This window comes from Aspergillus foveolatus (assembly GCF_047715535.1).
Source record: "Aspergillus foveolatus strain CBS 279.81 unplaced genomic scaffold BDW70scaffold_39, whole genome shotgun sequence".
In the NCBI taxonomy this organism is placed as follows: domain Eukaryota; kingdom Fungi; phylum Ascomycota; class Eurotiomycetes; order Eurotiales; family Aspergillaceae; genus Aspergillus; species Aspergillus foveolatus.
The window spans coordinates 26,347-53,988 of NW_027396103.1; the positions used below are offsets into that span (position 1 = coordinate 26,347).

Here is a 27,642-nt window from a genome sequence, read left to right on the forward strand (position 1 = left end):
GTCATGATCGTGTGAGGGCAGGTCTGGCTTTAAATCTTCCTCTCTGCGCCTCGCGAAGCCAAGCTCGAGCAAACCCACCGCAACCATCTCCCCGTGAGGCTTCTGGACCTGTCTTGTTGAACCAAGGCAAGCGTATCCGTCTACAGCGCCATGGGCAAAGATACATTCACACTCGCCGGCCGCGAGTGGCCCAAAGTGAGCTGGTGGAAGATGAAGGGCATGCGTTCCGTCTATCTCACCTTGGGAGCCGCGATGGTTACCTCTGCAACGAATGGTTTGTACCTGCGGACGTTCTGGACAAAAGTTTGGCGTTGACCGCTCTGCAGGTTATGACGGTTCTCTGATGAACGGCCTCGAGGCCCTGGACGACTGGAAAAGGTGTAAGTGGACCACGCGTGATTGCTCAGTTACGCTTGAAAGCTTACAGACTGTCAACAGCATATAACCATCCCGAAGGAGCGACGCTTGGTTTACTGGCAGCGTCCATGTCCATTGGCTCGATACTTGCCATCCCTGTGGTTCCGTACGTCGCTGACATCTTCGGCCGTCGGTTTGGAGTCGTGCTCGGCTGTATGATTATGATTGGTGGCGTGGCTATGGTTTCGATTGGATACAAGATCGCGCTCTTTGTCGTTGGGCGCATGATCCTGGGATTTGGGCTGGGAATTGCCCAGGTCAGTGCACCGGAGGTTGATGGCGAGCGCGTTGACTGACTGAGCATTTAGGAATGCTCGCCTCTACTTGTCACTGAACTTGTCCACCCGCAGCATCGGGCCATCTACAGTACCATCTACAACTCGCTGTGGTACGTGGGCAGCTTGATTGGTGCCTGCGTTGCCCTTGGTATGTTGCCGCGACGTCTGTAGCCCGGATGCCGTTTAACAGTGCTAGGAACAAACAACATCAAAGGAAGCGACTGGTCGTGGCGTGTGCCCTGCCTTCTTCAGGGTGTGCCATCAGTGTGCCAATTGGTTTTCATCTGGTATGTGACCTCGTTCGTTGCTTGAATATCAAACTCACCTGGCCCAGGTTTGTGCCTGAATCACCTCGCTGGCTTATCTCCAAGGGCAAGCCAGAGAAGGCAAAGAAGATATTGGCCTACGTCCATGCACAGGGCGACGAGGACGACGAACTGGTCAACGTAGAATTCGACGAGATCCAGCAAACCATCGCGCTCGAGAAGCAACTCGAAGGCAGCGGTTGGTCCGAGCTGTGGTCGACGCCTGGCAACCGACACCGGTCCATCATTCTTATCTCAATCGGCTTCTTCTCCCAGTGGTCCGGAAACGGCATTGTATCCTACTTCTTGCCTAAGGTCTGTCATCCTCTCTCAGCCCAGAGACCAAGACCAGCAGGGAACTAACGCCAACAGGTCCTCGAGCTCATCGGCATCACCGACAGCCACAAAGTCCTCACGATCAACAGCGTTCTCAACGCCGTGAACGTCGTCTCCGCAACGGGTATCTGTTTCTTCGTCGACAAGCTCGGACGCCGCAAGCTCTTCCTCACATCTGTCACTAGCATGCTCCTCTGCTTCATCTCAACCACCATCGCCCTCGCCCGCTTCCCTCACGGACCCGGCGGCGCAGATGACCACGCCGGTAACGCGGTGATTGTATTCATCTTCCTGTATTACATCTCATACAACATCGGTTTCAGCGGTCTTCTGGTCTCATACTCGTCCGAGATTCTGCCGTACCGGCTCCGTGCAAAGGGTCTGACACTCATGTTCTTCTGCGTGGCTCTCAGTCTCTTGTTCAACCAGTACGTCAACCCAATTGCGCTGCTGGATATCGGTTGGAAGTACTACATTGTATACTGTGTGTGGCTGGTCTTTGAGCTGTTTGTGGTATGGAAGTACTATGTTGAGACGAGGAACACGCCGCTCGAGGAGATTGTCAAGTTCTTTGACGGCGACCAGGCGGTTCTTGGTGGTGCAGCGGCCACCGAGAAGATTCACGAGCTGGTCACCGTGCAGTCGAGGAGTGCCGAGGAGACTCTAGGTGAGAAGGGACCGGCTGTGAGTGCGGAAGCTCGTTAGGGTCCATGCTCGACAGGTGTAGGGGCCCATCTCCATGGTCAAGAGTGTCATGGCTAGCATTTGAGGAAGGACTTTGAATTCTGAGTAATAGCGTAGGGCCCATGCAAGAAACGGTCTACTGATTATCTATCTATTCAAATGACATGTAATGGCACAATAATAACTTTCAGGCAGAAGCCCACCAACGCCAGGCCGAACATCTCCCAAACCGCAGATAATCTATTCATGTAAATATCGAACACTGCCAATCTCAACTCCTACCCTTGGAGCGCATCGTAACAAAGATAATTCCATTCCAGAATCCCCTCAATGATCCCAGCGCCGCAACACCCACCATAAGCCCGTACGGTTCCTGCCCGGGATGCCGAAATGCATAGATGCGGTTGATCGTCGGCGTGACCCATGTCGTTAGAAGAGCGAGGAAGAACAGGATCGGCATGAGGAGGAACTTTCGCAGAGAGACGGCGGAATGTTGGCGGACAACGGGGACAGGTTCTGGCAATGTTAGTGGGATAAGTAAAAGTGGGATAGGCAAAGTCTACCGTCAACAGCCTTCCCATCATGATGACATATCCGGACAACGGATTCGTGGCTTGGAGATACCGAGGAGGATAGGACGAGGCAGTCGTCCCGAGTGAGCATCAGTTCGTGTCTGAGCTTGAATAACTCGTGGGCGATGGCGATATAGAGCCCGAAGACCACCAGGATGAGGAACCTGCGTGGGTGAGTCGATATCCGTTCGAGAGTGAGAACGAAGCATACCATATTGGAGCATAGTAGGAGATAATGCGAAACAATACCCAATTCGGAGATATCGAGCACCAGAACTAGGGCAAACCGCCGTTACTCGGCATGTCCCTCGAAATCGCAGGTGGACTGTACTCACCGTCACACTCCCATATAACGGCCCTTTCTCTTCACTCCGGATGAAGAGGAAAACAAGCGCCGGAATGAATGTGAGCAACGTAATAACAGCGAGGTACATCTTCTCAAGCCTGCGCAGTGCCTCAGGCTCATAATGCCAGAAGACAACGAGCACCACGTCCCAGGTCATTGCGAGTGTCCAGAGCACGTCTGCCACAGGGAACCTGGAAGCTCGTCAGCAACGATTATCTCTTTACATTGAGGAGATGGGGCGTATATGGATGGAGATGTACATCTGCAGCGAAAACGCCTGGAAGCGACACAGTCCCGACTCATTGCCTGCTGCCGGCCCACTTACGGAGATCATTGTCGCGATGAAATCGAAGAGATTGAAGAACGCATTGATCAACATGATACGGTGCGTTGGACTGCGGAAGTTCGGTGAGTAGCAGAACGTCGCGATGATAGTCGCCACGCCTACAAGCGACAGCGCTGATGCCGTCCGTCCGGCAATGGACAGATGCTGAAGCTGGGAGGACGAGAGTTTCATCCTGAATGTGCACCTATGTCCCTAGACGGGGACTTTGGCCTCTTTCTGGGTAGGACGGTCGGTGGGATATCACATCTTCACGACGGGACCCGGATGGTGGATAGGGGTGAAGGCGTTGCAACGCAGATGATGGCTGAGATGACGCGAGAGATGGAAGAAAAGCAAAAAGGGTGGGGGATTGAAGCATTGTGCGATCTGAAGCACTATTACGCCATCTGCCACCACTGCGATAGCCTCATAGAGATCCACCGCCAGGCCTTAATTGCTTTTTCCACCTCGTTCAGTCACATTCTCGGTCTGCGGCGGTTTATCTTACGCAACGGCGGAAAACCGGGCCCTGCTGGGCTCCTAGTGTCTCTCTTGACTAGAGAATGGCCACATCGAAGCTACATATCGAATCGAGATCGCGGCGTTTGTTGGGTCTGGTGTTTTTGTTGCTGCGCCTAGCTCTCCCGGCCCCATCCGGCCCATACCCCGACCTGACAAGCTCGGACTTAGATCAGCTCGTGAGCTGATCTCGGCGGGGAAAGGGCCCAGCCGAAGACAAGTGGTGAGCTCGAGAAAATCTCATTTACGAACGGATGTTACGATACAGCATCTGACGCCAATCCACAGGCTGACGGGAAGACGTAGCCGAGAGATCGGCATCACCTCAGCACGAGCCCAAGATAATTCGAGCGGCAGCTGCGGGTGGAGTTGGACTGGTCCAAAATGCCGGTATAGACGCCAGGGCATGGTCGGGGCTCTATTGGTCCTGGGCAGCAACCGTGGCGGTGCTCGAGATGCAGGGGACTCGGTCGCGTGCACTGGTCGTGGGGCTCTGTCGTTATTTACAAGCAATCCTGGCCGCTGGGAAGGCGAAAGACATGAAATATATTGCTCATGTCATGGTCCCTGTCGGTACCCTGGAGTCGCCAGGACATACGCCGCAGCACAATCCTAACGTCTTCTAACATGTGGCCCAATGCTCTGTCCTGCACGATCTTCAAGTGAACCGTGACTGGCGACAAGACTAGAGAGCACTCTATTACAGACCAGAAAAGAGCAGAAAAGGAGTCAGCATTGGACGGCTAAACTGGTGGCGCATCCTGCCATACCAGCAAGACTCAAACAGGCACCAAGTAAATAAATAGCTACCAGTCTAGGACAAGAGCTACATTTATAATACCTCTGGCGATTCATAATGCAATAGAGGTTATGTAGAAAAAAGTAAAAGATATATTACGTTACGCGTGCCGTTGTTGTACTCTATGGTTACCTCATGCCGAATCCTGCGATGCAAGCATAGGTCTAGATTCGTCCGTTTTATAGTTGGAGGTAACCAATAACCCTGCAATGACTCTACCGCTTAATTTGGCCTATTCTGCAGACCACAGACCTCATCCAACCTTTCTCATGCCAACCTGTTTTAACCTCTAAAGGCGAACAGGCGTGGGCTAGCTCGTTCTCGTCAAGAACAGCCAGGACGGCTTCCTTGCGCAAAGGGAGATTGGACAGAGAGCAGCAGAAAAGATGATGAAGAGGAGACTTTCATAGTTTCAGCCACAAAGTTCATAATTTTTGCAAGTACAGTTCGGTTTATAGTCCATATACCCCGTGACGCAACGTAAGCCTTTGTTGCCTCTGTTCTTGCCTCTGTTGCAAGCACACATATGCGGGAAACGCCCAGTTTCCGATTACTAGGTTTCGTTCCGGGTCCTTTGGGGCTATTTTGCAATGATGCTCAAACGAGGCTGGTCTCCATTCCCGACAGCTGTGTACGGTGGCCCTGTAGCAGCCATTGTATCCGCTGCGACACTTCAGAACTCACTCGATGTAGGTACCCCTATCTAGCACCCTTTCAGCTTCCTTCTATCTTACCATAGCCCTAACGAGGTCTCATCGCTACTACAAGGGCAGAGATCGCATAGCGCTCTGAACGGGGAGCATTACGCGCAGAACATGACCGCGCCGATATCGGGCATTACAAGTTCTCGCGACTTTAGCGCTGCAAGAGCAATTAGATTCCGTCACTGATGCTCTAAATTACTGGAGGTTGATGAGACGGTGGATGGACTCAAGGCCGGCTAGGGTGAGGCAAACAGCTTGTTTACGTATGTGAGGCTCTGTAATAACACAGCACTGTCATGTCAAGGGAGGATCGTGGCTCTTGAGAGCTGTAAGAACAGATCAGGAGTGAGTATGGCGCAATATTGGTTGGGATAGATTACTGGGATTCGTATATTTGTACGGACTTGATAGGCGTGGGGAAATGAATGCTGAAACTCCCGATGCTATGTTCGTAGATATCTTTTAGTGCTAGGGCAGAGTAGCATAATTTGTATTGACCTCACTATATCGACCTCTACCTTTCAGGCCCCCCTCATCAGGGACTTACTGATCCAGCCCCTTTAGATAAGCCTGTAAGTGGCGCCGAGTATCCGCGAGGATATCGTAGCCAAAGTTATGGTCCCAGAATTCCTGCTGGTTCGATGGCACCTTGACACCCTCGGGCATATACTGCTGGGCACGTTCACGGACCTCAAAGACACGATCTTGACCCGCGTCCGACAAGATCTGCATTGCAGATACGCGCCTCAACCGGACCTTCTCAAACAACTTGAGGCGATCTTGGATCTCGTCTTTCGTGAGCGCGTCCTGTGTACCGGCGAATATCTCGCCCAGGGCGGCGCCGTCTTCAATTGCCTGTGCTCCTCCTTGGCCTTGATCTGTGGGCTGGTTAGAAACCTAACCGTTAAATGGATTTGCCTATGGTACTAACGAGGGAGCATGGGATGTGCTGCGTCACCGATGAGTACCAAGCGACCTTTACTAAGGGCTGAGATAGGGTCACGGTACAAGAGCGGCCAGCGTTTGATATTCGTTGCTTTTCTGCTTTTGTTAGCAATGAACGGTGTCGGGACCAATTTAGATACCTGATGATTCTCACTACATTAGGATGGAAGTCATGAAATTGCGCTACAACATCCTCTGCATGTGCAGAACGATCCCAGTCTATCCGTCTTGTTAGCGGAATAATCCTGAGGTTTTATGAAGATCTACCTTCTCTCTCATCATTGGTCCGCCGATCTTCATGTATAGCGACAAAGTTCTGGATCGTGTTGCTGGATGTTGGAAGATTTTGATTAGCACAGATCATTGGGATTATCAGGGAGCCCTACTCAGCACACGAGTACCAGACAATTCGTCTCATATTTTCGTCCGTGGAAAGGAACCTCGATAGACCGTCCTGGATACTCAAGGGGCCTTTCAGCAAGGGAGCAATCTCGGGGTCTCCCTCAAGTTCTTCGGTTCGAATCAACCAGCGAAAGACAGCCCAGCCAGTCGCGACTACAGGGGTGGGATGACCGACAACATGGCGGATGGCCGAACTGTGTACGCCGTCGGCTGCCACCAGCAGGTCAGCATAATAGATTGATCCATCTCTGAGCGTAATAGATCCGTCTTCCGCATTGTAATCAACGACGTCCGCCCGCAGAACGAGCTCTACCGGCTTCCCTATCCCCTCTGGGGCGACGGCGACTCGCCGCAGCTCCGAATGGAGATCCACCCGGTGAGCCATCAGCCAAGGACCGCCGTAAAGCGAAGCAAAGTCGGGGTAGGTTGCGGTGAAGTTAGTCTGGAGGGTGATTCCGGACGCTCGAAGATGGCTACGTGCGGTGACCATGCGCGATCGTTTGAAGTCGAACCCCCACTGCGCCAGGACTTGGGACGCGTTGGGGCAGACATTGATGGCCGCGCCCACCTCGCGGAGAAGACTGGACCGTTCGAATATCTTGTCGCCGGACAGTCAGCTGGATTGGGATCAGTCTCAGAGCCGTTGGCAGTCCACGAACCTGAACATCGTGTCCCTTTCGACGTAGCGCGATCCCGGTCGCAAGACCGCCAATTCCAGCTCCCACGATTATAACCTTCATGGATCAGGCCGGCGAGTCCAGCGACTGGGAGGTTGGTTAGTGAAATGTGCGGGATGTCTTTCAGAATTCGGTCAAGAGATGGCGGACCCAGTATGACCCAGCAAGCCGCGGTTAAGCATGAACTTGCCCTCGAAGATGATGAACAATCTCTGTGCTTGATCAGAACGGTGGGCTTAGCTGAGAACTGTTACACGGCAGCAGAGCCAGCTCACGCAGGGAAACCAGGTGCTCCTTGCTTCACGTCATCCCTTGTCCTGGAATCGGACTGGGGACCAGCCAGCCGATCACCATTTTTCACTGACTGAAAGCATAGATCCTCTAAATATTGCCAGGTGTGAGTCCTTTAGACAAATATGCATCGATGGGCAAAAAATGTGAGAAAGAATATGCTGTGATGAGCGGATAGGGCCATATTAAGCATACGGCCCTGATATAGCCGGCGTCTCAGACAACGGTGGCTGATGAAGGCCATTTCCCGTTGAGCCCTATAAAAATGCGGCACCAGGACCAAGGGGACTCTTGCCTGCTTACTCCACGCACATTAAGTCATTGTAAGCCTGGATATCAGGACTATGCCGCCCTGTTCATCTTTCTCTACCCCCCTCATAGAATTAGTCATCACCCCGCACTCTGATTGATCTCCAGAGTAGACAACCAGCGTCTGGAGCACATCTTCGAGTCTGAGAGATATTTGAACAGAAAAAGAACAAGACTAAAGGACAAGATGCCTCGCGCCATCGCAAAAGTAGGAGACCGCACCATCGCTGAAACCGAAACGTGGGAAACGGTCGAGGGGAATATCTACGTAAGTATGCTGGCTTTGCTGTTGGACCATCCTGATCTCAGAGCAGTTCCCCGTCTCGTCGATCAAGGACAAGAGCATCCTCCAGCCGTCTGATCTGTCTACCTTCTGTCCGTGGAAAGGGCATGCTTCGTACTGGAGTATCGTGGTTGATGGTCTGCTGATAGTCCCCAGGCCAGCGAGAGCCCCGTGCTGACTTCTGACTCCCAGGCAAAAAGATTGAGAACGCAGTGTGGTACTACAGCGAGCCGTATGATGCAGCCAGTAATATTAAGGATCATGTAGCCTTCTGTGAGTCCTCTCTCTTTTTTTTTTGTTTTTTAAGGCACGTCTAACGTCACCAGATAAGAACAAGGTCGACATAATCGAAGAACAGTAGAAACAAAATACACTTAGCAATCAACATTATCATTAATTATGATCAATTTACAGCTTTGACACTGCGCTGCTTGTAAACCCTCCATCCACCACTAAGTTCTGCCCCGTAATATACTTGGCCGCGTCGCTGGCCAGAAAGACCGTCGCATTCGCCACGTCAAATGCATCCCCCATCCGGCCGATTGGAATCGGCTGTTCCATAATCTTCCAATAGGCATCTTCCTGGCCATTAGTTCTCAGGCCCTCGACAAGCGGCGTATACACAAGGCCCGGAGAAACCGAATTCATCCTGACCCCCCTGGGAGCATACATGACAGCGGTCACTCTGGTAAAGTGAATCACTGCTGCCTTGGCCGCAGAGTAGGCTACCTGCGGCTTGCCAATGTAACGTAGACCCGCAATAGAGGCGTTGTTAACTACAACGCCAGACCCCTGTTTCTCCATGATAGGCAGGATCACATGACAGGCAAGGTACACGGTCTTCATGTTGAGCTGCTGCTGCTGATCCCACAGCTCCTCCGGTATGCTCGCCGGATCGCCCGTCGCCGTCGCACCGACATTGTTCACCAGGATATCGATTCGGCCGTGTCTTGCCAGAGCGGCGGCTGCGACTCGCCGCACCTCGCTCAACGAGGTGGCATCCGCCTGCATGACGTCGCAGGTTCCCCCTTCCGATCGAATTCTGCCCGCCGTGTACTCTGCTGCGTCGAGGGAAAGATCACAACCAAAGACCTTCGCGCCGCTGTGAGCGAGGAGACGCGCGATCGCTGCGCCGTTGCCCCATATGTCTGAGCCGGGAATGCGCGACTGGCCGATGCCCATGACGAGGGCAATCTTGCCATGAAGGTCGGCATATTTTGGGAAGGCGTTGGTCATGGTTGGGAAGGTGTCGAGTGTGACTGTGCGACGTAAGTGTGCGAGGTTTGCCGGGCTGGATGGGTTCGGCACCATGCAGTCTTTACAAGCCAGATGCAAAGCCGGGGTACTGTCCGAAGGGCCGTCGAGCACGACTAAGTATCGGGCGTCACTCCGGGGTAGATGGACATGACTCGTGAGGATGGCCTCCAGGGGTGGAGAACTGGACCGGCTCCTTGCTGGGACGGCGAGCCATGAGTGGCTTGATTGAGGGCAACGGCTCACATAAGGCAACATCTTGCCAGTAAATTACAGGCGGGGGCTTTACGACGAACTCCGGGCATACCTAAGGGAAAAGAACGAAGCGATAGAAGCACATGCGCCGACATGAGGGGGTCTCCACTCTTCCCAGCTCTGGATGGTTTCTGGATGCTTGGATACCGGCTTATGTGCCACTCGTTCACTCTTCACAGGCCTATCAGCAAATGGGCACACCTGATACGTGCATAGTACTAGGACGTGGTCCGAGTCTGCAGTATCTGGGCTCTACATTGGTGAAGCTGGCTATGGAGAAGGCAGGGTATGTACCTGGTAACAGCTCCAGGGATGCTATTCAGATATTCAGGCTATTTTTATTGAGAATCCATGAGAGCCTTATCAGCAAACCGTTTCTATTAAGAATATATGAAAGCAAAATTCCAGTGGCTAATTCTATAGACGATCTACGAGAGCCCGAGCTCAGCAGCCTTTATCTGCAGTGCCAGAATCCTGGAGTAATATCTCGAAATGGCAAGATTGCCACCCATAAACCACAGTCCTTTATGTCCCGACGGCCTCCAGATGCCTCGCATCTCACCGTGCGCATCAAAACCCCATACATCCCCGACAGCGTCGGCCGTTTCGCCACCGAACAGGCGCCTTGTCTGCGTTCGCATATTCTGGTAGCCTGTAGCCAGGACGATCTCGTCCGCCTCCAGTTCCGTCCCATCTGCAAACTTGAGGCCATGGGACTGGATCTCACTGATCTCAACTCCCTGCTTAATCTTGATATGGCCGTCGATGATGAGTTGACTGGCACCGACGTCAATATAGTAGCCACCTCCGCGCTGGAAATACTTGATCAGCAGCCCTGCGCTGTTGGGTCCATTATCCACCTTGAACCCTGCCTCTTCAAGACCTTTAATCGTGGCCTCGTCGTGCTTATTCTGGATTGCCGTAACGCCAATCTGCTGTGTCTTCAGCAGCTCGGCCGGCATCCCCCAGAACCACAGGTCCGCATCTTCAGTGGGCGGCGCCTGCTCATCATACAGGCCCTTGAGCCCGATATCTGTGATTGCCTTAGAGGAAATCACGCACGTCGTGCTCCGCTGAACCATCGTCACATCGTACCCCTTTTCGTAAAAGTCCTGGGCGATATCATGGCCGGAATTACAGGAGCCAATGACGACGGCCTTCTTGCCCCTGTGCTCATGCAGGGCTCCTGTAAAGTCGGAACTGTGGCAGATCCGATCACCTTTGAAGCTGTCGACGCCGGGTATGGGGGGAATATATTTCTCGCCAGAGTGGCCCGTCGCCTGGATGATATGTCGGGGACGTACTGTCCGTGACGTGAGCGTGCCGTCAGGGCCCCGTCGCTCGAGGACAACAGTCCACTGCTTCTCATCCCAGGTCAGCGTCTTGAGAGTCGTCCGGGTCCAGACGTTGAGCTCGAGGATATTGGCGTACGACTCGAACCACTCCGCCAGCTTGTCCTTGGGCGTAAAGACCGGCCAGTGCGGTGGGAAGCTCAGATAGGGCATATGGTCGTACCAGACAGGATCATGCAAGACGAGTTGCTTGTATCGTTGGCGCCAATTGTCGCCGATCCGGTCGTTCTTGTCGATCACCAGGGTATCGACATTCAGCATCTTTAGTCGAGCAGCTGCTGTCAGTCCTCCTTGGCCAGCACCTATCCCACATCAGTCTCTAAGAGCCTCCGCCGGAAAAGTAAAAAGGAGAAAATAACCAGAGAGGGAGAACCATACCGATAACCAGCACGGACGGCTCCCTATCCATGAACTCTGCATCCGCCTCGCGCCTCTCCTGCCAGTTCTTCCGGTCAGGACGCCCTCCGTGCTCAACCCCCTTGCTCCGGCGGCCATTAAGAGGCTCCTCATGCCCCTTCAGCTCCAGCAAGGAGGTAAAGAATGTCAGGATCTTCCACTCTCCATCGTCCTTCGCGAGCCGTACGATCCCACGCCCTCTGCCAAATTCAAGGTCGATGGTTGTAAAGAACTGAATACCATAAGAGTTCCCAAGCCCATCCAGGGCACAGGCTATTGGTCTGCGAAAGTCGGACGATCTGTCGATCTCGATGTGAACAGCGCGCGGTCGAGTACGGTCGAGGAAGGAGGCGATCCCGTCGTGGCCCTTTGCGGTGTAGAGATCCCATGCAAGGCACAGGTGATCTCGCCAGTAGCCGTCCTTGAAGAAAAGAGCTGTGACGGACTTGTCGTCGTGCTTTGTTAGAGCACTGTTGAATCGGTCAATCACTGTCTGGGCCACCGCGTCCGCGTCGGCCGCAGAGAGATCTGCAGGCTGTGTCGCCGGGAATCTGCCCAGCGGGACGTTGACTGGGTTATTTGTTTTCGTAGAGACTGTCATGTTCGTACCTTTTGCTGATGATTATAAGAAAAGACCATCAAGAGGATGAGCCAGACTTCTTATGTCGGGGGGAGCGGAATGAACTCCCGCGATAGCATCACTTTCGCTCAATCAGCCCCTCAAACCTCCTCAAACCTCCGCACCCCCGCAGGCCTCGCTCGGCGAATGTCCGATATGATGTGATGTGTGACCTGCTGCCTAGAGCCGTCGGACGCTCCGGTTGATCGACCGGCAAAGAAGGCATCTATGCCGATCAGCGGGGTTGCGAGTTCATGACTCGAGCAAACGTCTCGTCGCTGCGTGATTGGGCGTGATCCTCCACTAAGTAGAACTAGACTGAAGCGGGCAGTCCGGGGTATGCGGGAGATAGTGAGCCTTGGAGCTGCCATGTCCTCTGGCTAGAGTCTTTGCTGTGGTGCAGGGCCTGCGATCTACTAGTTAAGCAATCCTCTCAACTCCTCTCAACAACCACTGTCGGACTGATCGAGCCCTGCTGTTGCTGCTCAGAGCTTCTCGTGCTGAATTTTGTTTGTTGTGACACCGCTATGACTGCAAGCGATGCAATGGACGAAAAACTCGCAGTGGACGCCGAGGGAAAACACCAGGCAACTCATGGAGAGGATATCCAGGAATTGAGCATGGAGGAGTTACAGGCAGAGAAGAGGCAAGCTAACGATTCTAGAAGTCGATCATCTATACCCCAACTGCTCTGATTCCGTCTGCGTCTAGGCTTGTCCGCCGGATCGACAGACGCCTACTTCTTCCAACAGCGACCATCTACCTGTTCTGCTACCTCGACAGGTCGAACGTGGGTATGAGGTCGTTTCGCTCAAGGATAGGCATAGGCTTATCCGTTGGTAGGGAATGCAAAAATCATGAATTCGACCACCGGCGACACCCTGATGGAGGTCAATGATATCTCTAACCACCAGTACACCATTGCGATGATGGCTCTTTTTGGTGGCATACTCTGTCTTTGAGGCGCCGAGCAATCTTGCGCTCAAGTCCTTCCACCCGCACAGATGGCTTGGATTCCTCGTCATTGCGTTCGGTGCCTTGTGCACTGGTATCGGCTTCACGCACTCCTTTACAGAACTGGCAGTGCTGCGCTTCTTCCTCGGGGCGGCTGAAGCGGGCGTGTTCCCTGGTATGATCTTCTACTTTACTTTCTGGTATAAGCCGAGCGAGCGCGCTATCCGGATCGCTATTACTATGTGCAGTGCGACACTCTCGGGCGCGTTCGGCGGGTACGTTGAACCATTATCAATGCGCAAGAGGAACTCAGATTTTAATGTGTCAGGGCCATCGCATACGGAGTCGGACATCTGAACGGCCATCAAGGCCTGGAAGGCTGGGGATGGCTCTTTATACTCGAAGGAGTCCCTAGCAGTGAGTGGGTATTTGCCGCACGCGGACGACCAGATGGCTGAATGCTTGCAGTTGCCCTTGGACTCCTTGTGTTCTTCTTCCTTCCAAGCTACCCTGAAAAGCTGGCTGGCTCTCCCCTGAAGAAAAGGAGCTCCAATCCCGTCGACTAGGAGCATACCATTGCTCTGGGTATAACAACCAGCTCGCAAACCATAAGAAAGGAGAGCACTTGCTAACAAATCCTAGTGAGGACATGCTCAACTGGAACGACGCCAAAGATACGCTCTGCTCCGTACGGCTTTATATGCACTATCTGACGTACCTGACCGTCGGCACTGGTGTCGCCTCGATGGCGTATTTTGCTCCCACCATCATCGAAGGACTCAGCTATAATGACCTCCAAGCACAGCTCTTCACCGTCCCACCTTATGGCATCGCGTATCCTATTACCATTTTGCTAGCCTGGTTCTCGGACCGTTTCAAGTCTCGCGGTATCGTTGCAAGTTGCTCCTGCGCCATGGCCTCCATTGCGTTCATAGTTCAAGGTCCTTCTATCCTACACCCTTTCACCACCATGGCTAACATATATTTATTTCTATTTTCTAGCTGCCCTTCCTGCAGATGCATTCAAGGCACGCTACGCGTTTCTCGTCCTCGCCACAACCTGTGTTTTCGGCGGTCTGCCCTCTCTTAACGCGTGGGTTGGCGATAACGTCCACAACACGACCGCAAGTTCGCTGACGATTGCTCTTAATATCGCCTTTTCCGGGCCGGGCCAGATTATCGGTGTCTGGATCTACAGAGTCCAGGATGCACCGGCTTACCGCTTGGGCCATGCGATTAATGCGGTAATGAGTGCCATCGCTGCAGGGTTGGCCCTTGCGTTGACGGTGCACTATCGACGGATGAATAAAAAGATCAAGGCGACAGGAGATCCGTTGTGGGTGGCTTGAGGGTGCTCAGAAGACTGTCTACCGGGGCCTCGTCTATGATCTTCCTGAACGGGCAGATTATTGTCTTTCTGTGGCTGTTCTACTGGGCTTCTAGACTAGAGCAACAGAATATCCATGATCATTTTCAATAATTTGCAGCCGAAGCTCAGTATTTTCGTTTCACTAGCTGCTGTAACAGTTCAAACGTATGAGTTCGAAATCGACTTGCTTGTCCTAACCGGCACTTCTCATTGATAGTGCATATTGAGACCACATAATCGGTATGCACGGACTCCACACCCTGCTCCAAGTGTGAGCCGGCCATTCACAGTGACCAGCCATGTCTATTATGCATGAGACTGTGCGGGGTCGATTCGGAGAGAAGCCCAGTCTCCGGCTGGAATCCAACAGCCCACCGCGCGAGTAGAGATTCCTTTCTAACCGAAGCCTCTGGTGAGCAGCAAGTCCTAGCCATATTAACCAGTAAATGAACAACGGCACTCTCGGACTCAGGTATATCACCCTTAGACTACGACAACGCCGCCGTCCAACTCCCCTGTTCTCTCCCGACGTATTAATCAACAATCAGAAGGACTGAACAATGAGTTCATTCAATCCCCAACCTACCAAAAATCTGGCAGAATTGAATGGAAAAACCGTCATAGTCACTGGAGGCGCGAGAGGGATCGGAGCCGCCACTGTAAAGGTCTTCAACCTGCACGGCGCAAATGTCGTCATTGCCGACGTCTCCAGTTCCAACGAAGTTGCTCAGAAGTTAATTGCCAGCTTGCCATATCCGGAGAAGGCGCTCTTCTATCCTGTCGATATCCTGAACTGGGAACAGGTGTTGGGTCTCTTCTGTGAGACGAAACGAAGATTTGGGTCCATCGACACCGTTGTCGCGAATGCAGGTATCATGGAAAAGACTGACACCCTCGATATCGAAAGTACTGATGAAAACGGTAACCTGCTCGAGTCTACCGGCGCCTTTCACGTCATTGACGTGAATATTAAGGGGACCCTAAATAGTAAGCGTCCATGAGGACCCAGGGTCTACATACTTACGGCACTACAGCGCTACGTCTAGCAATCCACTATATGAAATGCTCCCCCGACAGGCCGGCCGGATGCAAGTCGATTGTCCTGGTCGCCTCTACATCTGGCTATTTTGGCGGGACAGGCGTGTCAGCATACGTCTCCTCGAAACATGCAATCATCGGACTGCTACGAAGCTCGCATATCGCAGCCAGCAAAAACGGTGTCACCGTCACTGCCGTTGCACCCTTCTTTACATACACGAATATCACAGCCAAGGCAGGAGCGCGATGGCAGGCAGGTGGGCTGAAGCCAAACACAACGGAGGACGTGGGGATGGCGATTGCATTGAGCTCGGTGGAGGGGGAGAGCGGGAGCTGCACTTTGGTATGCTGGGCCTATACCCTACGTTCTCCATCCTCTTGTGATGGTGAAAGCTAATGTTGGCCGCGTCAAGGTTGCTGGTCCGCACCGCAGAGAGATGGAGGCAAGCCGGAGTACGGTTATGCCGCAATGGTTGGGCAATGAGATCCATGTTTTCTTCCAGAATGCGTTTAGGATTATTTCGAGTAGCGGGGGATATAATCTTCCCAAGGGGTCAAAGATCTAATGGTTATCAGGAGACGAGGCCCGCTGGATGGTATAATTCTTCTTAAGCGGAGACTTCTCCATACTAGACACATAACAACCACAACTTCACTGCTTATTAGCATCGCCAACGACCCTCTGAATCGTCCCTTCAACACTCTCCTCCTCCAATCCCAACAGCCCATTTGCCAAATCCCTGTCCTTTGCGTAGTTGCTTTTCAATCCCGGGATATTACCGTACACCGTGGCTCTCACAAGGGTCAAGGCACCACTAAAATCACCCTCTTGGAGCTTCGCAGTGGCATCATTAACTTCCGCATTGGTGGTCGTACGCTGAACCATCCAGGAAGACTCTGTCGCTCTCTCCAGGGCAGCGAGAATCTCATTCTGCGAGGTTTCAACCGAAGCGATGTATAGATACCGATTGGCCGTAGCCCCGGGACTTCTGAGGGCAGAGACCAGAGCGCGTCCGAGCTGCGCCTGATTCGTGAAGGTGAACTTCTTGTTGCCATCATCCCAGATTGTCGCGGTGCGAGAGCCAATGTCGTAGCCTAGGAAGTCATTTGCGATTCCCTACACCCTAATGTCAGAAACATATCTCCACTCTGTATAATGGGGGAATCAACCCAGTCAAACAACCCGGAACATGCGATGCCCGTCCAACTGAGATGTCTCTCCTTTGTCTTCAAGTAATCAATCACCTCCTTCTTCTGCCCGAACAGCGGAAGCAGCGCAAGCACCGTATCGTTTTGACTCTCAGCAGAGAACTCAGAGGGAATGAACCTAGACACCCCAGCAGCAACAGCAGCATCAATGAGCTTCTTCTGCTCAGCAAACGCTGTCGCGCCGACGGCAGAAATCACCGCATCTTGACCGGTTAGTGCTCCGCGCAGGTCAGCGAGCGAGAAGTCGGATTTGCGGACTGTGACACTGGCGGGGAAACTTGCGGTGCTGGAGGAACGGGCGAGGACCGTGATATTAAAGTCGGATGCCTTCAAGAGGGCTGTCAGAAGGATCTGGCCGACAGATCCGCTGGCCTGTGGTTGCATTGTTATGGACATGAAGAGTAGGGGTTGGAGGGGGATAGTACTTGCCCCGACAAGAGTGATATTCTTCAAAGGGGAAGACATGCTGTTCTGATTGAACTGGAAGATTGGGATGATATGATGTCTCTACCATGAAGAAAGGGCTCTTATATATCTCTCGCTATAGAAATCTTGCTGATCAATATCCTTTGCTTCATCATCGATCCTCCTCCGCATTCTCCGCTCCAGCCAATCAAGACAGAATCCTTTGGCTCATTCTCACTACGCCGACGGCTCAGTCCTGCTCCGCTTTCTCCGTCCTTCAACTCATCATGAGCAATACCGTTATTAAGAATAAATCATCCTTGTGCTGAGATGCCGCGTCGAGAAATCGCCCCCGGTCGCTCGTGCTTCGAATGCCGCCGCCGCAAGATCAAGTGCGATCGATCACACCCATGCTCCTATTGCGTCAAGGTCAGGATCAATTGCAAATATCCTGCGTTGCGCCGTGCTGGTGAAGATCACGATGCACTTAGCCGTGTCGCATCACTCGAGTCTAAGATTGTGGCTCTTGAAAAGCGCCTGGCTGAGGTCGAGGAGCCGTCGCTGTCGCGATCGGAGCCTGGCTCGAAGCCGTCAGCACGATATGGAGGCAACAATCGATCTCAGGACACCGAATACAGTGAAGCCAGGGTACCCAGGATACAGGGAGAGGGAGCGATGCACGATCCGCCAAGCTCCCCTCCAGCTGCTACTGCTGGCACTCGGTCATCAATGCTCCTGCGGCCCCAGGCTGCTGTCGATCTCGGCCTATCTCGCCCAACACCAAGCACAATCGCGGCCCTTTGGCAGAGATACCTGGAGATCGTAGACCCCGTACTAAAAATATTCCACACACCGACTGTGCAGACGTTGGTCTTTCAGGCAATTCAGGGTCGCGACAAGCTGGACCTAGCATCGGAGTGCCTGTTGTTTGCGATTTACTATGCGACTGTGGCAGCCATGGCCCCGTCGGTCTGTAAATCTGAGATCCAGGAAGATCGAGAAATCTTGCTAAGACGGTATACTTGGGCCCTATCAAGCCGCCGCTAGGATAACCCCCGGGTTATTGCTAACGTAGTCTATGCTGTTCAGATACCGAACCGCAATTGAAAACATGCTCTCGCGACTAAACCTGTTGAACTCGACAGATATGACTGTATTACAGGCGTTCACTATACATCTTGTAAGAACCACAAGAGCCCGATCCTGACTATCACTAACAGACAGATAACCGGCCGGAACGACCCAGACGGGCCCGACGTCTACGCTCTCGTCGGCCTCGCCATTGGAATGGCCCTCAAAATGGGTCTCAACCAGGACGGTGAAGCGCAGGGATACCCACAATTTGAGGTTGAAATACGCCGTCGGTTGTGGTGGCAGCTCTTTACTCTAGATATCCGAGTCGCAGAGGATAGGGGTTCAGAGCCGTGCATACTGGAATCTTCATTCAACACCCGTCTACCGTCTAACGTGGCAGATACAACCCTGCATCCCGCCATGACTAGGCCGCCGCGTGGGCAGGGTCGAACGGAAATGCTGTTTAGTCTGGTGCGCTTCGAAGGAAGTTACTTTGCGCGGCAGATGGTGTTTTCGGAGAGGTTCCGCGCAGACAATTCGTACGCCGGATTATCGTCGAATGAGGCGCGCCACGCAATAGAACTCTTTCAGGAGAGGATTGAGAAGCAGTATTTGGAGTATTGTGATGAGAGTGTTCCGCTGGATAGGGTGATCGTGCAGTCTATCAGGCTTATCCTCGCTAAGCTCCGGCTTGTGGCAGCGGCAGGCTCGGAGGCTGAGAACACCGTCTCGAAAGGACGAGCTAGTGCATGTTCAGCCAGAAGCTGGGCTCAGATTCTGCAGGATGCCGAGGCACTACGGGGTTACGCAGAGGGCAAGCAGTGGCTGTGGCTATTTCAGACGTACATTGAATGGGACGGTCTCGCCCACCTACTTCAGCATTTTTGGGCAGACCCTCCTCGAGAGGAGGAGGAGCATTGGGAATTAGCTAACAGAGTCTACTCACACTGGAAAAAAGAACAGAGTTTCCAGCGAGACGGGCGTTGGAAGGCAATTCAAGACCTGTGGTCTGAGGTGCTTGAAAGATGGTTAGGGCCATACACTACTTGAGACCAGATTGATTATCTCAACATTGGCTAGACGCCCGCCCTCTATACCTCTGCGATCGCTTAAAGATGCAGAAAATGGATCTGTAATGGCTGCTTCGATAAGGACTAGTCGGGACATTTGATTCTATACCTAATCACCGAGTCCACCAAAGCCAGCGCTGCCCCTTACCATAGAATAACCGGCTTAACCGTCTCCCCGGACTGCATATCACGGATAGCCGTCTCAAAGGCCTCGGCCTGGTAGAATTTGACGATCCGATCCAGGGGCAGTTTACCCTCGTTGACCCATTTGAGCAACTTTGGAAGATACTCCTGCGGTACGACATCGCCCTCTACGACTCCAATGAACTGTTTCCCAGACACCATGAACTCGTGAATAGGAATTGACAGCGTGGCTGTCTCGGGGGCTGTCCCAACCTGCAGGATCTTGCCCTTGAATGCCGTCATCTTGACCCCCTCTGCGATCAAGGCAGGCACGCCGGTTGTGTCGAGGGTGATATTCGAGCCCAGGCCACCGGTGATCGCTTTCACAGCGGTGGCTACCTCGTCTAGGGACATTCCCTCGGCGACCTGAACGACGTGGGTAGCACCCAGTTCCTTTGCCAGCTCGAGCCTCGATCCGTGCCGGTCAATGCCGATAATCTGCGTACATCCGGCAATCTTCGCGCCCATGACCGCGCTCAACCCAACACCCCCCAGGCCCATGATAGCAACGCGGTCCGCAGGACCTGCACCAGCCGCATTGATAATAGCGCCGCTGCCCGTTTGGATCCCACAGCCCAACGGGGATAGCAATGCCAGATCCTGTCGGCTCTTAACCACCCCGGCGACATTGACAATCGAATCTTGCTGGACGATCGACAGGCTGGCAAAGCTGGATTGCCCGAAGAATCTGCCGTAGATATCAGCGCCGGAAGCAGGCTCTGGCGAAGAGGCGTCGCGAAAGACGTAGTCTTCCGTGACGGCTTCAAAGTTGATAGCGTTGAAGTTAAAGCAATGGGCCGGATGGCCGCCGTTGCAAGGCTCGCAGGCCTTGCAGGCCGAGAAGGACAGGATGACTGGATCGCCAACTCTGGCGACCGTTGTATCCGGTCCAACAGCCCGCACGTATCCGGCGCCTGTAGATAGGTGAGCAGAACGGCGGAAGACCAGCGGGGCAATCCAGTACCTTCATGACCCATTACCCTGGGGTAATGCACTCCAAACCCGGCCTCCATCCCCGCGAAATGGAGATCCGTCTGGCAGATTCCTGATGCGACCATCTCGACGAGGAGTTCCTTTTCGCGCAGCGGACGGAGCGCGACATTCTTCAGCTTCCACCCGCCCGATTTGTGTGGGCCATACGAGACCAGCGCTCGCGGTGACGTTTCGGCAGCCATGATGCGGTAGTGTTCTATAACCAAGATGAGCAGCGTTCCAGCCCTGGGCTTGGTCAAGGGTATAGAGATAGAGAGTCGGGATGTGTGGGCAGAGGCTGGAGCGCCGAGGAACGGTGGAGTATAGTGGGGGTGGGAGACCGGCGGAGATGGAGTGGGATAATCGCTTCGCCTCCCAATAGGTTTACAGAAAATCGGAAAGTATCCTCGGTAAAGTCATTGAATGCTTAATTGTGAGTCGATATCGCATTCCTGGTTTCCCTAGCTCAGAACCTTCCATGTTGTGGTTCTCGCCTGCCTTGTGTGTGCCCAACCCTAATCAGAAGATCGAACTTGCGCTGGGAAAGCAGAGGAAAAGGTCCAAAAAATATTATAGATGCCAGTTCTCTCAATTATCAAAGGAATGATAATTGGAGAGAAATACAAATGATTATCCTAGGGTAGCCCTTTTGAAGGCGACGTGATCGATAGGGTCAAATTGCTCTACAACTTCTCCCCAGAGCCTATTTTCTGTCTCTATATGTACCTGATTGCCAGGTATTTTTCGTGATTGCCCGAGTACCAATTTCTACAGTGATTCAGTTCATAGAATGGCTGCGTAGAAGAACCCGCGAGTCCCAGAGAGGAAGTGAAGTGGAGTATAACGGACGCCGCGAGTGGCCAAATGGTAGGCCAGTACCAACTCTTTTTATTGGAACGAGACTTGAAAATCTCTTGCTCTGCGCTCAATCTCATTCGCCAGACCAGACCCCAGCCCTGAGCTCAGTACCCCGCACCCCCGTGCTGTGCTGCTTCTCCAGACTTGCCCGGCGCGGCGCGTTGGTGATGCCATCACTCACTTTCCCCAGATCTCAACCACCACAAACGGACCATCTCATGACCTGAACACACGAGATCTAGCGCAATGGACCAAATGGACAAAATGGCCCCTGGACAGTATCAATGCCGGATCTGTTTAAAGCGGTATAGACGCAGAGAGCATCTCCAGCGCCACAACGGCACGCATACCGCAGACCGGCCACACCGCTGCGCCAGCTGCGACAGCAGCTTCCAGCGAACCGACGTGCTCAAGCGACACCTGCGGACGTGTCCTGGCAGAGTCTCAGATGTGAGCCAGACGACCGGACGGAAAAGGTCCTGTACCAGGTGCGTTCGGCTGAAGAAAGCTTGCAATTCAGCGCACCCGTGCCAGCGGTGCTTCAGCCAGGGGGTGCACTGCTCCTATTCGGACGGTGCTGTTGTCCACCGAAAGGAACCGGACGATTCGCAATCACTGATTCATAGTGATGCGCTCGATATGGGCTCGGAGATGGGCAGTTTCGAGGTCGATGTCTTGTCCACAACGACCCTCCAGATGCCCTTGCCCGACCCTGACATGCAGCTCGGTGCCTTTATGCCCAATCCCTCAGACACTCCCTTCTTCCCAGAGGGACTCGATTACTCCAGCCTCAGCTGGCAGGACTTTCTCACCATGACGACCGAGAGCGAGACTCTGCGAACGCCGCCCATGGAAGCCAGCTATGCTCCCTCGCTGCGTTTCCTTGATCGATTCACCAGCAATACTGGTTTTGTGGACAGTTTCGACTGCGGGACCAGATACCAGCGAGAGCAGATGCTCTCTTGGTCACAGGAAGATTCGTGGACCTGGCTGGACGACTCCCTCTCGCTCAAGACCCACCAGATCCTGCTGCTGGTGAAAGAGGTGGTCATGATCAAGCCGCGCAACAGCGCAGTGACGCTCGACTGGTCGCCGGTCTTAGAGCAGATGTGCCTGCAGTTCTTCTCGCCATCGAACTTGCGGAAATATCTGCAGTCATACTGGGCGATATGGCATCCACATGTGAATATCGTCCATCGGCCGAGTTTTGACCCTGTGGACGCGAAACCGGCCGTACTGGCCACGATGGCACTCATCGGTGAGCCAGCCTTCCCCTCCCCGACCTTTTCCCCAATTATTAAGGGCGTTGCTGAAGGTGTATAGGAGCATGCGTTTCCCCTGACCCGTCAGACAACGAAAATGCCCGAATGTGGTTCAACTGCGTCGAGGAGCTGGTCTTTATCGACGAAGACTTCAACAGCGACTTGTCATTTTTCTCGTCAGCGAAGATATCTGCGCATCGAAACAAGATACAGGCGCTCCAGGCTGCGTACATGGTCTGCCTGTACCAGACATGGGAGGGCAACGACGCGAGTAAGCGTAGAGTGCGTCGCAACCGGTTCGCGACGCTCGTCTCAGTAAGCCCCCCGAGAACTGTATAAGGACTGTATAAGGGGGGGGGAAGGGATAGCATGACTGACATTAGAGCAGACGGCTAGAGATATTGGGATTCCGATGGCAAGGCACTTGAACTATAGCCAACAGACCAGATCTGAATTCGACTGGCGAGAGTTTGCTGTTCGAGAGGAGTTCATGAGGTGCGCAAGCCCAGTCGTTTCCCACTTTATCGATCTATACATCCCTATCCCTTACGCCAACTAACCTACCTTGTTAGGGTTCTGACATGGACATTTCTGCTCGACACGGCCTTCACCATCTTCAACAATCTCCCACCGCGGATGGTGATTAAAGAAATGAAGATCCACACTGCCGTTCCAGAGGCGTGCTTCCAAGCAATGAATGCAGACGAGTGCTACGAGAAGATCCATCTTTTCCTGCCGTCGGAGAGCCTCTACTGGAAAGTGTCTCTTTGTAGTGCCTTTCAGACCCTCTGCAGAGAAAATCTAGAGGTGACTGTCCGTGACGGCCTTGCGGCGTTAGGACCATTGAACTTGTTCGCTCTGACATCGGGTATGAGCCCACCGTTCTGCTACACTTATCACGAATCCCGTTGACCTAAACTGATCTGCCGCAGCTATTCATTCTCTGATCTTTCAGTACCGGAATTCATGGGGTTCCTTGCAACTCTCCTCGCCTATTCACAATGCTTTGAGCAACTGGAAAGCCGTCTGGCAGCAATTCACAGCCGCCCTTGTGCCGGGGATGTCTCCTCACGTCACGGTAGACCACAATCATATCCGGCCAGACCAGATGTGGAAGCGCGTTGGTTTCTTCAGCTACTGTCCGGAATACTGGCTGCTGGCGAATCTCATGACAGACAAACTCACTCCACGAAACGCGGCAGGGGAAGCTGCGGCACAGGGGTTGGAGCGGTCTGAAGACGGGCCCTTGGACTCGTTCTTGAACAAGTACGACCAGACGAGTATGCGGCAGGTTAACGATTTGATCCTCAGTTTGTCCGATTTCAGGCTTGCGGGATGAGCCATTCTTGTATACAAGTCGGCTATATCAATCGACTCACATTGCAATAATCACACGCCGGGCCCGGCCAGTGAGCTCACAATCCTTGCAACTTATACTTCTGTCTTCATCTCATATGCAATATTGTGTCACGGATTGGCCATGATCAGTGTTGATCCTCTCACCCTCCCACCTCCGCTCCGCTGCCGCACCACTCCCATCCGCTCCCACCCCCATCTCCGACTACAGCCTAAACGCTTTCGTTCGTCGATCCGATGTGCCTGGTAGGTCCAAGCTACCAGGGCCCTGGTAACAATGGGGGAGACCCATGGACATAAATATTGAAACAATATCCCGGTCTGGCGTCTGGTCTTGTGCCTGCAATCAATCGCCCTCCAACCATTCCCACCTCAGGAGTTCATATATTCATCTCTCTTTTCTATACTCCTTTGCTCGATACATGCGGCTCTCACGATGCTCCCATTGACTCCCATTCTGGCTATCGCCGGTCTCCTGGCTCTCATCTTCCGGCTCTCTCTCATCGGCCGCCGACCCAAAAACTACCCCCCGGGCCCTCCAACGCTCCCTCTGCTGGGTAACATCCATCAGGTTTGATAACCTCATTTAGCTACGTGGCATATATAGCATGCCCGGTCAGATCATATGGGCTTGCTCGCTAACAAGCACTGCGAACAGATGCCCTCCCGCGACGCCCATTTACAATTCGCAAAATGGGCCAAGGAATACGGACCGATATATAGTCTTATGCTTGGCACACAATGCCTGATCGTCCTCTCCAGCGATGAGGCAGTAAAAGAGCTCCTCGACCGACGGAGCGGAATCTACTCGCACAGACAGGAGATGTATACTGGGCAGCAGCTGTGTAGTGGCGGCCTGCGGATGCTTATGATGGTATTGTCTCAATTCATCACTTTGCATTTAGATCCTGCTAACAAGGTGATTTCAGGGCTATGGGCCAACCTGGCGAATCATGCGCAAAATGGTCCACGGGCTCCTTAATGTCTCGACAAGCCGCAACTACCTCCCTTATCAAATGCTCGAGAATAAGCAGATGCTCTACCAATTCCTCGTTGAGCCGGATGACTTCCTCAAGCATATCCGACGGTACTCCAATGCGCTGACGACGACCATGGTCTTCGGGTGGCGGACTCCAACCTATGAAGACCCCAAGATGAAGCAGCTCTTCGACGGCTTCTCCGAGTTTGCGGAGATCAACCAGGCCGGTGCGGCCGCCTTCTTGGACTTTTTTCCCTTGCTGCAAAAGCTACCCGATTTTCTGGTGCCGACGAAGCGCAAGGCAAAGGAGTTGCATAAGCACGAGATGGGCCTGTACAAGGGGCACTGGATGAAGGCAAAGGAAGAGATAGAAGCAAAGAACATCAAACCCTGTTTCTGTCAGGGCATGTACGAGGTACAAAAGAAGGAAGGGTTTTCAGATGACCAGGCGGCCTACATATCTGGTACGCTGCTGGAGGCGGGCTCGGATACAACTTCCAGCACGCTTTACGCATTCGTCCAGGCGATGCTACTGTATCCTGAGATCCAGCGCAAAGCCCAGGCTGAGATTGACCGTGTTATCGGTCCGGACCGATTGCCTGTCATGGATGACCTCGCCGACCTCCAGTACATTCGCAGCTGCATGAAGGAGACCCTTCGCTGGATGCCAACCACTATCCTCGGAGCCGTTCCTCATGCCGTCACTCAGGATGACAGTTACATGGGCTACTTCATCCCCAAGGGTGCCGGTGTCATGAACAATGTCTGGGCCATCCACCACGACGAGAAGCGACATTCCAACCCGCGTCAGTTCAACCCCGAGCGGTATAAAGACGACACACAGAGCCTCGGTGACGCAGCAGCTAACCCAGATGCCTCCAAGCGCGACGCTTTCACCTTTGGCGCCGGACGCAGGATCTGTCCAGGCATCCACGTTGCGGAGCGCAGTCTGTTCTTGGGGATGAGTAGGATTTTGTGGGCGTTTGACATTTCGCTGAAGAAGGATGCAAGTGGCAAGGATATTATTCCAGACCAGGAACGCTTGACACAGGGATTTGTCTGTATGCCAGAGGAGTTCCCTGCAACTATCACACCTCGGGACGAAAAGAGGGCAGAGATAGTGAGGAACGAGTGGAGGCAGGCTGAGAAGGAACTGGATCCGGAGACGAAGCAGTGGGTAGTCGCCCCTGTTGATATCAAGATTTGAAGTGGTACTTTTCCATGGATAGTTATGCAATATACCATCAATTACTATAACCTAGCCACATGCCCATCTCCCCTCAGTATCTTCAACGCCTTACCAACGGCAGCTTGGCCCTGCTCTATGGCTCCGTCCACGAACCCCCTCCACCCATCTGCCCAGTCTGCACTTGCAAAGACTACTCTTCCATGACTCTGCTGCAACTCGGCCAGGTACCTGCTCGCACTGTTTGGCCCCCAGCAAGCCCAGACACCTTTGGCATAGGGGTCGTTCATCCAGTCGTGCGTCGCATATGCCTCAACGGAAACACCCGGATTAATGTTCTTCTTGAACTCGCTGATAATGTGCTTTGCATCCTTCTTGTTATTCAGCTTGCCGTTGAACCCGAATCCGATGCACCATGTGCCTGAGGGGCCCGACGGCTGAGTTCCATTATGGTCCGAGAAAGCGAAGACGAAGCTGGAGTGGGAGGAGTCACTGCTCGTCCAGAACCAGCCTGGCAGGGTCTCGCGGAGTTTGAAGTGGATCTTTGCGCCTTTGTTGATATGGCCTTGTGCTATTGCAGCTTGTCGGAGGGTAGAGACCGGGGAGTTGAATCTAATATCGGCAAGGCAGTTCCTGACGGAGTCAGCGTAGTTACATATCAAGACAAAAAGTCAAGGCGTACAATGGAACGGTTGATACAATAGCTTTCGCAGTGAAAATCTGTCCACTCCTGGTTGTGATCTGGGCACCGTTCCGTAGGTTATCGATTTCAGACACAGCGGTGTTGAAGAGCCTTTCCCCTCTGTATTCGTCCAAGATCGCTGTTGCAAATGATGTCATACCTCCATTTCCAAGTTTATAGACGCCAGCCTTCTCAAACATTGCACTCATGCTATGGCCGCCAAGCGCATACCAGCGCAGGGCCTCCACAAACCCGGTGTGCTGCCCCGGCGCACTGCCGAACGTATTGACATTAGACTCGAATAGCTCTTTGTTCCACTGTGGTAGCTCTGTCAAATCGTCCAGACGGTCTCTCACGGTGAGATGATCATATCGCTTCCAGTGGGCAGGCTCACGTAGGGGGTCGTGCGGGAACGGCATGAGAGCCCTGCTATCCAGCCCATCGATGGAAAAGACCTTTTGTGCAACCATTTCTAACACATCACCAGATCCTGGCATTGGCAGCTCTTCGATTCTCCCAGATCTGGATGTGAAAGCCTGCCTTTCCGGCGAAATCGTCCCTGCGGATGTCTTGAGATTGCGGTGCAGACCGTACCGATGAAGCTCCGCGTAAAGATGAGGCTGCTCCCAATGCACCCAGGTCCCTCCCATCTCGATCTCCTCGTCAAGGACCTTGGCTGTCCAGGTACGGCCGCCAATCCGATCTCGGGCTTCGATGAGAAGCACGTTCAAGTTGTGCTTTTGGGAGAGGTCACGGGCGGCTATGAGACCCGCAAACCCGGCACCGATGACGATAACGTCGTATTGATCCTTGAGCCTTAACTCCGGAGTGCTCTTCTGCACGGCGTCGGTGATCAGGCCCTCAGTCGTGCCGGTCGGAGTCCACAGGTAGCCTTCCTTTGTGCGCGGCATTGTGCTGTTATTAGGTACGGAATTGCTAAGACTACAAGCTAGTAGCGTTCTATCAGGGCCTCGGAA

At 53.3% G+C, this 27,642-nt stretch overlaps 14 protein-coding genes across 14 annotated transcripts; 7 read left to right on the top strand and 7 right to left on the bottom strand.

The window, feature by feature from the left end:
* Positions 1-150: 150 nt before the first annotated feature.
* Positions 151-2,041, top strand: BDW70DRAFT_151642 (hexose transporter protein; the record flags this gene model as incomplete). The annotated part of the gene is made up of 7 exons (XM_073739315.1): positions 151-274; positions 327-380; positions 439-674; positions 726-843; positions 892-982; positions 1,030-1,315; positions 1,373-2,041. The coding sequence occupies 7 exons, from the start codon at positions 151-153 to the stop codon at positions 2,039-2,041; spliced, it is 1,578 nt and encodes a 525-aa protein (XP_073594181.1).
* Positions 2,042-2,291: 250 nt separating this feature from the next.
* gprI (putative cAMP receptor (Car4)) lies at positions 2,292-3,455 on the bottom strand (the record flags this gene model as incomplete). The annotated part of the gene is made up of 5 exons (XM_073742660.1): positions 2,292-2,536; positions 2,584-2,756; positions 2,804-2,868; positions 2,928-3,129; positions 3,199-3,455. The coding sequence occupies 5 exons, from the start codon at positions 3,453-3,455 to the stop codon at positions 2,292-2,294; spliced, it is 942 nt and encodes a 313-aa protein (XP_073594182.1).
* Positions 3,456-5,828: 2,373 nt separating this feature from the next.
* BDW70DRAFT_161664 (putative salicylate hydroxylase) lies at positions 5,829-7,372 on the bottom strand (the record flags this gene model as incomplete). Its single annotated transcript, XM_073741008.1, has 6 exons — positions 5,829-6,163; positions 6,217-6,326; positions 6,371-6,449; positions 6,498-6,559; positions 6,617-7,230; positions 7,292-7,372. The coding sequence occupies 6 exons, from the start codon at positions 7,370-7,372 to the stop codon at positions 5,829-5,831; spliced, it is 1,281 nt and encodes a 426-aa protein (XP_073594183.1).
* Positions 7,373-8,071: 699 nt separating this feature from the next.
* BDW70DRAFT_139895 (DUF427 domain-containing protein) lies at positions 8,072-8,578 on the top strand. The gene is made up of 4 exons (XM_073737501.1): positions 8,072-8,177; positions 8,224-8,329; positions 8,385-8,465; positions 8,519-8,578. Exons 1-4 carry the CDS (start codon positions 8,097-8,099, stop codon positions 8,551-8,553), a joined length of 303 nt encoding a protein of 100 aa, XP_073594184.1. The 5' UTR covers positions 8,072-8,096; the 3' UTR covers positions 8,554-8,578.
* A 22-nt stretch (positions 8,579-8,600) lies between these two features.
* BDW70DRAFT_151645 (SDR family NAD(P)-dependent oxidoreductase) lies at positions 8,601-9,428 on the bottom strand (the record flags this gene model as incomplete). Its single annotated transcript, XM_073739316.1, has 1 exon — positions 8,601-9,428. The coding sequence occupies one exon, from the start codon at positions 9,426-9,428 to the stop codon at positions 8,601-8,603; it is 828 nt and encodes a 275-aa protein (XP_073594185.1).
* A 701-nt stretch (positions 9,429-10,129) lies between these two features.
* BDW70DRAFT_161667 (flavin-containing monooxygenase) lies at positions 10,130-12,050 on the bottom strand (the record flags this gene model as incomplete). Its single annotated transcript, XM_073741009.1, has 2 exons — positions 10,130-11,355; positions 11,432-12,050. The coding sequence occupies 2 exons, from the start codon at positions 12,048-12,050 to the stop codon at positions 10,130-10,132; spliced, it is 1,845 nt and encodes a 614-aa protein (XP_073594186.1).
* Positions 12,051-12,613: 563 nt separating this feature from the next.
* BDW70DRAFT_169360 (major facilitator superfamily domain-containing protein) lies at positions 12,614-14,371 on the top strand (the record flags this gene model as incomplete). Its single annotated transcript, XM_073742661.1, has 8 exons — positions 12,614-12,714; positions 12,780-12,862; positions 12,912-12,958; positions 13,032-13,297; positions 13,351-13,439; positions 13,541-13,607; positions 13,665-13,963; positions 14,025-14,371. 8 exons carry the CDS (start codon positions 12,614-12,616, stop codon positions 14,369-14,371), a joined length of 1,299 nt encoding a protein of 432 aa, XP_073594187.1.
* A 580-nt stretch (positions 14,372-14,951) lies between these two features.
* On the top strand, positions 14,952-15,995 carry BDW70DRAFT_161669 (SDR family NAD(P)-dependent oxidoreductase; the record flags this gene model as incomplete). Its single annotated transcript, XM_073741010.1, has 3 exons — positions 14,952-15,378; positions 15,426-15,772; positions 15,843-15,995. The coding sequence occupies 3 exons, from the start codon at positions 14,952-14,954 to the stop codon at positions 15,993-15,995; spliced, it is 927 nt and encodes a 308-aa protein (XP_073594188.1).
* Positions 15,996-16,081: 86 nt separating this feature from the next.
* Positions 16,082-17,103, bottom strand: BDW70DRAFT_151649 (aromatic alcohol reductase; the record flags this gene model as incomplete). Its single annotated transcript, XM_073739317.1, has 3 exons — positions 16,082-16,546; positions 16,600-17,010; positions 17,068-17,103. The coding sequence occupies 3 exons, from the start codon at positions 17,101-17,103 to the stop codon at positions 16,082-16,084; spliced, it is 912 nt and encodes a 303-aa protein (XP_073594189.1).
* Positions 17,104-17,373: 270 nt separating this feature from the next.
* BDW70DRAFT_169365 (Zn(II)2Cys6 transcription factor) lies at positions 17,374-19,167 on the top strand (the record flags this gene model as incomplete). Its single annotated transcript, XM_073742662.1, has 2 exons — positions 17,374-18,012; positions 18,229-19,167. 2 exons carry the CDS (start codon positions 17,374-17,376, stop codon positions 19,165-19,167), a joined length of 1,578 nt encoding a protein of 525 aa, XP_073594190.1.
* A 164-nt stretch (positions 19,168-19,331) lies between these two features.
* On the bottom strand, positions 19,332-20,545 carry BDW70DRAFT_151651 (NAD(P)-dependent alcohol dehydrogenase; the record flags this gene model as incomplete). The annotated part of the gene is made up of 2 exons (XM_073739318.1): positions 19,332-20,284; positions 20,335-20,545. 2 exons carry the CDS (start codon positions 20,543-20,545, stop codon positions 19,332-19,334), a joined length of 1,164 nt encoding a protein of 387 aa, XP_073594191.1.
* Positions 20,546-21,455: 910 nt separating this feature from the next.
* BDW70DRAFT_169368 (putative C2H2 transcription factor) lies at positions 21,456-23,801 on the top strand (the record flags this gene model as incomplete). The annotated part of the gene is made up of 5 exons (XM_073742663.1): positions 21,456-22,515; positions 22,551-22,733; positions 22,846-22,957; positions 23,035-23,330; positions 23,395-23,801. 5 exons carry the CDS (start codon positions 21,456-21,458, stop codon positions 23,799-23,801), a joined length of 2,058 nt encoding a protein of 685 aa, XP_073594192.1.
* Positions 23,802-24,254: 453 nt separating this feature from the next.
* BDW70DRAFT_161674 (cytochrome P450) lies at positions 24,255-26,004 on the top strand (the record flags this gene model as incomplete). The annotated part of the gene is made up of 3 exons (XM_073741011.1): positions 24,255-24,389; positions 24,477-24,692; positions 24,748-26,004. The coding sequence occupies 3 exons, from the start codon at positions 24,255-24,257 to the stop codon at positions 26,002-26,004; spliced, it is 1,608 nt and encodes a 535-aa protein (XP_073594193.1).
* Positions 26,005-26,048: 44 nt separating this feature from the next.
* Positions 26,049-27,576, bottom strand: BDW70DRAFT_169369 (flavin monoamine oxidase family protein; the record flags this gene model as incomplete). The annotated part of the gene is made up of 2 exons (XM_073742664.1): positions 26,049-26,616; positions 26,666-27,576. 2 exons carry the CDS (start codon positions 27,574-27,576, stop codon positions 26,049-26,051), a joined length of 1,479 nt encoding a protein of 492 aa, XP_073594194.1.
* Between the last annotated feature and the right edge of the window lie 66 nt (positions 27,577-27,642).

Bases quoted from the DNA above. Each gene is read 5' to 3' on its own strand.
- BDW70DRAFT_139895 (XM_073737501.1), top strand. From the start codon at position 8,097: ATGCCTCGCGCCATCGCAAAAGTAGGAGACCGCACCATCGCTGAAACC. The intron at 8,178-8,223 runs GTAAGTATGCTG...ATCTCAGAGCAG, and splicing joins CGGTCGAGGGGAATATCTAC to TTCCCCGTCTCGTCGATCAA. The intron at 8,466-8,518 runs GTGAGTCCTCTC...TAACGTCACCAG, and splicing joins TAAGGATCATGTAGCCTTCT to ATAAGAACAAGGTCGACATA.